This window comes from Mandrillus leucophaeus, unplaced genomic scaffold, assembly GCF_000951045.1.
Source record: "Mandrillus leucophaeus isolate KB7577 unplaced genomic scaffold, Mleu.le_1.0 Scaffold18, whole genome shotgun sequence".
NCBI lineage: Eukaryota > Metazoa > Chordata > Mammalia > Primates > Cercopithecidae > Mandrillus > Mandrillus leucophaeus.
In genome coordinates this window covers 750,604-759,820 of record NW_012101809.1, presented here as the reverse complement: position 1 = coordinate 759,820, position 9,217 = coordinate 750,604, and the positions used below count along the sequence as shown (strand labels likewise).

The following is a 9,217-nucleotide window of genomic DNA, read 5'->3' as shown; positions in this document are numbered from 1 at the left end:
TTTTTTGATATGGAATTTTGCTCTGTCACCCAGGCTGGAGTGTAGTGGTGCAATTTCAGCTCACTGCAACCTCCACCTCCCGCGTTCAAGCGATTCTCCTGCCTCAGCCACCCAAGTAGCTGGGATTACAGGTGTGAACCATCATGCCCAGCTAATTTTTGTATTTTTAGTAGAGACGGGGTTTCACCATGTTGTCCAGGCTGGTCTTGAACTTCTGGCCTCAGGTGATCCACCCACCTCAGCCTCCCAAAGTGCTGGGATTACAGGCGTGAGCCACTGCACCTGCCCTTCCCCACTCCTTTTCAATAACACGAGTGTGAGCCCATCCTGTCTCCAAAGCCTGCCTTATTCCAAAGCATCCAGTTCTAGGGACTCTTTCATCAATGCCTGTGACTTGTGGCCCTGATGAAAGTTATCCATCCTTGCAAATGACATCTGAGGAGGTGTCCCACTCAGAGGCTCTCTCCTCTTCCTTCCTCTGTGGATCTATTTATTCAGGAAAGCCCTAATTCTTCCACTAGTCTCAAAGTAAAACTACCCACTTCTGCAGAGAAGAGCACAGTGAAGAATGAAGATAAGGTCTAGGAGAAGAAACAGCAGACCAGATTCATGTTCTCTCCAGCCCAGTTGTGTGTAATTAATGATGGATTTCAGAGATAGAAACACTGCAGCCTCTAGCAGCTGCAAGAACTTTACAATACCCTGAACCTTAGCTACAAACAGCATATGAGCTAGTTACAGAGAATGAAATCTAAGAGGTGGTAGAAAACCAACTGACCAAAGAATAAGTAACAGTATGACTCAGGGCTCAGCATCTACAGAATACCCAGGCCTCTACTCTTCCTACTGCCTGGGATGCCTGGGGAACACATCTGGAAGCCTTCCAGTGTGGATCAACCATTCCTGGAAAAGTCAGACCTGACACACAGAAGACTAGAACAACCAGTCCCGGAACAATCGGTTTCATAAATATGGGGAGGAATCTTGGTAGTCCTGCATGCAGCTCCAGCAAAATTCTCCTGCCAGTTTTTGAAGGCTGTCTTGGAAACTGCTGGGGAAAGCTATGATGTAACACAGCAAACCACTAAGTATTTCAGTGCTTCACAAATCATAGATTTATTCTTAAATTACTCCCTGAACATGCAGCCTGAACATGTGTTGAGATGAATATATTAACTCAATTTCAGTCTGGGTAGTGGCGGAATCCTTCCTTTTTCCCTCCCTCCCTCACAGGATGTTTCTTGTTTTACAGCTCTGTATTCTGCCTTGATAGGTTCTCATTGTACCTATTGGGTTGATTTTGGGGGTGGGATATGACTGAAGTCTAATCAAAGAGGTTTCAGTAACCTTGGCTGCTGTATATGACACAATAGATGCCTCTGGCTATAGATAAGTAGATACAATCTCGTTGGTGTATCTTTAGGATTTAGAATCTAACTTTAAGAATAGGAAGTAAAAAGTATAAAGATGAAGGATTATTCCTACTTTGTGGGATTGGGGGGCTTTTACTGATTTAAAAAACTCAATTGTTCAGGTGAACGGTTACACTATAATGCACTTCACTGATTTCCTCAGCCCCTTTTAGCTCTGTTTTACCATGACTCCCTAATTTGTTCGTTACTCTAACATTAATGGAATGATGTTTTGTATTTTGTCGCATCATGGTGGTATCAGTACGAGTTTGGCTGCTTAGGTACAAATGAATAACATATCCATCAAAAAAGAGAAACACGCAGATTTTTATGTACTAAAATGGAAGGAGCTCTAAGTCACAGAAAAGCACATATGGGACACTAGCATTTGTGTGAAAAAAATATATGTACGTAGCTGTTTGTAAAAGCGCAGGCTATTTCTGGAAGGAGATACAAGGAACTGGTATCAATGGTTATCAACTAAGACAGGAATGAGTGACTAGAGTACTGTGTACCCTTCTGTCCTTTTCTATTTTGTTTTATTTTATTTTTGAGACAGGGTCTAGCTTTGTTGCCCAGGCTGAAGTGCAGTGGTGTGAACATAACTCACCGCAGCCTTGACCTCCTTAAACTCAAGTGATCTTCCCACCTTAGCCTCCCGAGTAGCTGGGACCACAGGCACATGCCACCATGCCTGGCTAATTTTTAAAAAATATTTTTTGTAGAGATAGGTTTCACCAAGTTGGCCAGGCTGGTCTCAAACTCCTGGGCTCAAGCAATTCTCCCACCTCAGCTTCCCAAAGTGCTGGGATTACAGGCATGAGCTACTATGCCCAGCCCCTTTTGTACTTTTGAATTTTGTGACCCTCTGAGAATTATCTGTTCAAAAGATAAGTTAAATACACTCACACCCCCATTAAAAAAATAAGGAAGTGATATGAACAGACAATTCACAAATGAAATATACTTAACAGATTAAAAAATCAACTGCATTAGTATTCATAAAAATGCAAAGTAACTCAATGAGATGTCATGTTTGCACATAAAAGTTGAAAATAACTCAGTGCTGACAATGGTACAGGCACATGCACTTTAACACATTGTTGGCAAGAATCTATGTTGGCAGTCTGCCTGGGCGACAGAGTGAGACTCTGTCTCAAAAAAAAAAAAAAAAAGGAGTGAAATATCGATACATGGTACAGCAATGGTACAGCACAGATAAACCTTGAAAACATTGTGCCAAGGGAAAAAAGCCAATAAAAAAAGACCACATATTATATAATTCCATTCATATGAAATGTCCAGAACAGGGAAATCTATAAAGAAAGAAAAGAGATTTAGCGGTTGCTAAGGATAATGGGAATGAGGAGACGGGGTTAAAGAGAATGAAATGTTCTAAAATTGACTGTGGTGAAGTTTGCACATATGTGTTAATATACTGAAAAAAACGGAATTTTTTTTTTTTTTTTTTTTTTGAGACAGAGTCTGAAGCTGGAGTGCAGTGGCATGATCTCGGCTCACTGCAACCTCCACCTCCCAGGTTCAAGTGATCCTCATGCCTCGGCCACCTGAGTAGCTGGGGTTACAGGTGTGTGCCACCGCACCAGCCTAATGTTTTTTTTTTGAGATGAAGTCTTGCTTTGTCACCCATGCTGGAGTGCAGTGGCATGATCTTGGCTCACTGCAAGCTCTGCCTCCCAGGTTCAAGCAATTCTCTGCCTCAGCCTCTCAAGTAGCTGGGATTACAGGCATCCACCACCATGCCCGGCTAATTTTTGTATTTTTAGTAGAGACGGGGTTTCACCATGTTGGCCACGCTGGTCTTGAACTCCTGACCTTGTGATCCACCTGCCTTGGCCTCCCAAAGTGCTGGGATTACAGGAATGAGCCACCACGCCCAGCTGAATTTGTTTGTATTTTTAGTAGAGATGGGGTTTCACTGTGTTGGCCAGGCTGGTCTCAAACTCCTGACCTCAAGTGATCCACCCACCTCAGCCTCTCAAAATGTTGGGATTACAGGCGTGAGCCACGGCGTCCAGACTGAATTGTATTAAATGGGAGAGCTGTATGATATGTAAATTATATCTCAATAAAGTATTTTGTAAAAGAGTTAACTAATAGCTTTTATTAGGATGGGATATTGGTTTGCTCATTAACCAGCTTCTTCTTGGAAGCTCCAGAAAGTGGAAGAAGCCTCCTAACTTGATTGCTTCTAACCTCAAACAATGACTCAAATCCAACGGTACTGAGAATGTTATTAAATGTGCAGACTTGTTCAATATTCAGAATATTCAAAGTCTAACATACGTTTCTTTCCTTTTTTTTTTTTTTTTTTTTAAGAGATGGGGACTCACTATGTTGCCAGGCTGGCCTCTAGTGATGCTACCACTTCCAGCTTCCAGAGGAGCTGGGATTACAGGTGTGCACCACTGAGTTCACCTCTAACATACTCTTAAATCTACCACTATTCCTAGAATGCATTTAACACCAACATTCAACAAATGTTGAATTCCATCTGAGTGTTTGAAACATGCTAGGTCCTATGATGGGCACTCAGGTCAACAAGGGAGACGGTGACCCTGCCCCAAGCTCTGAGACTGTTCTTTTTCTAATCAGAATCCAGCAAAACCCACGACCAACCCCGACCTCAAAGTGTCAAGGTGAAGTCCACTTCCTTTGGCCAAGCTCTTTCCTCCTTTTAAGGTTCCAGATAACCTGAGTCATTGTTAGGTATGTTCGTAGAACAATGGAATCTAGTTTGCCTTTCTAAAAACCTGTTGAAAGATAAGGACTGACAGAGGCTGGGTGCGGTGGCTCACGTTTGTAATCCTGGCACTTTGGGAGGCCAAGGCAGGAGGGATCACTTGAGGTCACGGGTTTGAGACCAGTCTGGCCAATATGGCAAAATCCCATCCCTACTGAAAATACAAAAATTAGCTGGGCATGGTGGCATGCACCAGTAATCCCAGCTACTTGGGAGGGATTGAGGCATAAGAATTGTTTGAACCCAGGAGGCAGAGGTTGCAGTGAGCCAAGATCATGCCACTGCACTGCAGCCTGGGCAAGAGTGAGACTCCATTTAAAATAGTAGTAATAATGATAATAAAGACAGATAGAAAAAAAAAAAAAAACTAGTGAAAGGAAGCAGATGGAAGATTTTCTGAGATAATTTTACTACCTCAAATGGGGGTCTTGGGTTCCCACAAGACCCCTCCCTGAGTGAGTTGGTGCAGCTGGCTGAGGGCTCCTCCCCTCCTGGCCCCTCCTGGGCCTCTCCCACAGACCTGTCCTTTCCGTTGTTTCCGTACTCGTGCTTGTCACTGTGCACACTCACTCTTCCTCCCTCTACTGTGAGTGATCATCCTGACTCATCGAATACGTGGGGAAAATGGAAATCTTATTTCAGATCCAAGTTTTTGAAGATGAGTGATAGTTGGATTGCCTCAGTGGGGCTGGAGATCCATTATCTAGTTCATTTTCATGAGGTAGGTGCCAACTGAATTACAGTCCACCGATTTATTAGAGCTGTTTAAAGACAGGTGATCCAGTGTTCATTTCTCAAATGCTATAAAGATAATTTGATTGATTATATGCCCTTTGTGTTTAGGGAACCCAATATCCACAAGAATTAAGAGTCACCATTCTTATGCAAAAATCAAAGCTACTTTGATTTAAGAAATGCGGCAAGGGACCCATGAGAATTAGGGTAGATGGAGAGAGGGAAACCCAGAACCTGGCTCTACCTGAGATAATGGCACCTGGGACAGCTACTTAAAGACAAGGAACAGGACACTAAACACCAAGAAAATATCTCTACTGTACACCAAGGAATTAAGAGTTCAGAAACAGTGGTGTTATTTTACCTGCTTAGCGAGGTAGAGTTTGGTGATAGAGGATCTCTTGGTCCTGGATTTATACACGTGGAGAAGCTGCCAGGGGGCCAGGAGCCATAGGAAGCCCAAGGGAATCCACACCAGAACAGTTTGCTCAAAACAAAGTGGCAGGTCTGCCTCTGGACTGTCCAGGAATGAGGAATTCTGGAGACCAAAGGGGAAGGATTGTTGTATACATGCATTGTGAAGACAGAAAACCATCCTGCACCACATCTCACTGCTTCCAGACAATTTAAACTCAACTCCATATCCATATCCAGCCTTACCCTTTAACTATCCATATTTTCCTATTTGTGCACATTGATACAAATTCACCATTTAATGACAAATGTAGTTACTTTCTGGCCAACCCACTCTCTAAACACCTGTCTTCTTGTGATTCTCAGTGAATTTCTGTACCAGCTATCCTGAGTAAACCTCACACTGCATTTGCCAAATTATAGGATGAAGAAGGGCTGTTTCCCAGTTTAAAGGAGAGAATAGTTCTCTGGGATATAAAAAATTATTCAAGTTTCTAGCACTAACTGAACTCAGTGGCAGATATTCAAACATGCAGGCGCCATGCAGGGAGAATGCTTAGTCACACTGTAGCATTTACCCTCCGATGGCCCAGAGCGCTTACATTAAAAACCTGTCCAGTTTCAGCATAGCAGGGACAACAGCATTGTTGGACAGAAGGCTTACTACCAGCAAGTTTTGTGCAGTCTTTGCATTCTGCGATAAATGGAAGTGTCTTGTGAAGTGGAAGTTGAGGGGTGGGAGGTGGGCACCAATTCTTGTCTCTGAGTCACATGAGTGTCGATTTTTCTCTTCCCATAAATAGTTAAAATTTGTTTTATATGGTTATTTGTACAGACTCTTCAAAGAAATGGTTGCGATGCCATGACCAAGAAAGTTGGTCAGGTGGTTAGTGCTCAGAAAGAATTCTCAAGAGATGGCCTGTCTAGATACTGCAGCCCATGAAGACCCACCTTGCCGTGGTATACACTCCTGACCTTGAGGGCCTTGGGACCCAGGTCCTTTCTAACACACGAGGTGCTGCCCAGGTGCTCTGCTATCTCATCCTTGCCCCTCTCACCTCTCCATAAGGTTATCAAATGTTATAATTCAGAAGAATCACTTAAGATACTTAAACTATTAATTGCCCCAGGTTATTCTGATGCTGAGGCTAGGAGTTTGCAGATGACACTCTCTCACTAAACCCTTACCAAAATCACTAAATCTAAGGTCCTTTTTTGTTTTCTATTCCACTAGACCTTTGATACTGTTGATTGGCCTTTATCTCGAATTTTTTTGCTATCTATGACTCCATAATGTTACACTGTTCTTGTTCACCCTCTAAGTGGTGTCTCTTCTTTTCCTTAAAAACAGTGTTACTCGACTCCAGTTGTTCAAAAATTACTTCAGTACTCATGATGCCCAAAGATGCATCCCTAGACTCAACTTCTAGTCCATATCATTAGGTGCCAGTCCTTCTAGAACTTATCATTATCATTTCAACATCAACATGTCTCAGCAAGACTCAGTCACGACCTTCTCTTCCTTCTACTAGCAAAGTATGCAACAACAATTCTCCTCCTCACACTGATAAAATTGGAAGGTTTTTACCTGTTTCTCTTTAGAGAAGGCAATTTTGCAACTAGCTAGTACAAGAGTCTGAGATAAAATAAACATATGACAGAATAAATTGCATTACCTTTCCCAGATCTTATATCCCTTATATTCTCTGGCGATATTATGAATTATGCTTTCTAAAAAGCCTGAGCTTTAGACCAACTGCACCTCTAACATTTCTGGATCTTGTTGGTGGCCACCCTAAGTTAACTAACTACCACTTGTTCTGAGTCTGAGAAGAGTCAATATGAAGATAAATGTAATTTCTCACCCAAAAAGTAGAGTTGCAGAAGTCCTCCAGCATGATTCCTGGACTGCGTCTGGAACGAAGACTCTTCTATTAATATGACTGTGTTGTTTTTTCTTTACTTGTTTCCTCAGAGAAGGTGGAACAGGAATTATCTACCATTCTGATGTTCTGTGTAAAGGATGACCTTTCATCCGAACCATTTAATCGTTAACCTTGCCTAGATGCATGTTACGTTGAAACAGTGGATGGACATGTGACTAAAAAGCCCTAGGGACAGGGAGACTCACCAGTTCCCAAAGTACAAGAGGCCTCTGGAGGAGTGGCCGTATATGAAAGGAACCACTGAAAGATGTCAACAGAGCTGGCCAACAAGTCAGGAGTGCACAGTCTTTCATTTTCCTAAGGACATATGACCCACAAAGGGCAGCATCAGTGGAGGGGCAGGCACCCCTAAATGTGCAGTTTCGCTTCTGTTGTAAGATCTTAGAGTTTACAGAAATGTGAAATATCCTTCTTCCTTCGATTTTTAATTAAAAATAGAGAACCTAAAACATGGTTTAAACATGATATAAACTTTGTGTGAAGAAGTCAGGTGATAAAATAGCTTATCCAGTGTGAGCCTATATGTTATATACATAATATAGGCTTTCAAAAGGTCTATTTGCCTGAGAGGTAGTATGCCAAATGGGAATGAAGCCTTTGCCAGACATTGTAAATATGATGTCATGATAAAACATCAGGGCCAGAGGAGGGGGTGATTCTGCAAACAGAGTGGTGGCATCAGTCGCCAGAAACTGTCATCGACCCAACCTTTTATTTTTTATTTTTATTTTTTTTTCGAGACAGGGTTTTGCTCTGTTGCCTGGACTAGTGTGCAGTGGTGCCATCATGACTCATTGCAGCCTTGACCTCATGGGTTCAAACGATCTTCCTGCCTCAGCTTCCTGAGTAGCTGGGACTACAGACACATGCCAACAAGCCCAGCTAATTAAAAAAAAATTCTGTAGGGATGGGGTCTTGCTATGTTGTCCAGGCTGGTCTCGAACCCCAGGCTTCAACAATCCTCCTGCCTTGGCCTCCCAAAGTGCTAGGGTTATAGGCATGAGCTACCATGCCCCACCTGACCCAACCTTTTGTACTGTCACTTAAATTGCTTTAAGAACCAAGCAGTATATGACCATGATATCATGAAAAAAGTACACATAACCACCCATGCAGTATCCTAACTAAAAAAACTGGCCCTAAATCTGGTCAAATTCTAGATCTAACTACCAGATTATAAGAAACACAGGAACATGCTAAAAGACTCCACGGGAATGCAATTGTCAAAATCCAGAATGTGGGAGATTCTATGGTGCAAATGACTCCATTTCTTAACAAATAAATTAAAAGAAGGAAAGGAGTCGAAGGAACTTACAAATTAAAAGAGAATCAAGAGGCATATCAGCCAAATGTGGACTGTATGGACCTTGTTACTTATTTTAAAAGTCAAGTATACACATTAAAAAAATGAAAAGGCAGCATTCAGAGTGGGAGAAAATATTTGCAGACCACATAACTGACGAAGAGTTAATATCCATGATATACTATAAGGAACTCATACAACTCAATAGCAAACATACACAAACAAATTTAAAAAATGGGCAAAGGACTTGAACAGACACTTCTCCAAAGAAGACATATAAATGGCCAGCAGGTATATGACAAATGAATCAACTTCACAAGTCATCTGGAAAATGCAAATCAAAACCACAGTGAGATACCACCTCATACCTATTAGGATGGCTATTATGGAAAAAACAAGATAAGTGCTGGCAAGGGTGTGGAGAAAAGGGAAACCTAGTATACTGTTGATAGAAATGTAAATTGGTCTGACCATTATGAAAACATATGGCAGTTTCTCCATCATTTTTCATACCACTCACCAGAAGAGCCAGGAGACGTGCTGTGGAACTAAGATCTCAGTTGGGGTAGGGTGCACCTTTAGGCTGCATACTTCTCTTGGCACGGTGGTAGGACTCGGGGTACGGGGGGAACTCTTGGTAAAA

The 9,217-nt window shown here is 42.2% G+C and overlaps 1 protein-coding gene across 1 annotated transcript in view; it reads right to left on the bottom strand.

Annotated features, from left to right (window-relative positions):
• Window positions 1-7,470, bottom strand: part of ABCC2 (ATP-binding cassette, sub-family C (CFTR/MRP), member 2) — a 59,391-nt gene extending 51,921 nt beyond the window's left edge. The window contains exons 1-2 of the mRNA XM_011977381.1: window positions 7,191-7,470; window positions 5,276-5,449 (exon numbers count right to left, since the gene is read on the bottom strand). Of these exons, the coding sequence (XP_011832771.1) occupies window positions 5,276-5,449; window positions 7,191-7,223 (207 nt within the window). The 5' untranslated portion in view covers window positions 7,224-7,470. The remainder of the gene's footprint in view (window positions 1-5,275; window positions 5,450-7,190) is intronic.
• Between the last annotated feature and the right edge of the window lie 1,747 nt (window positions 7,471-9,217).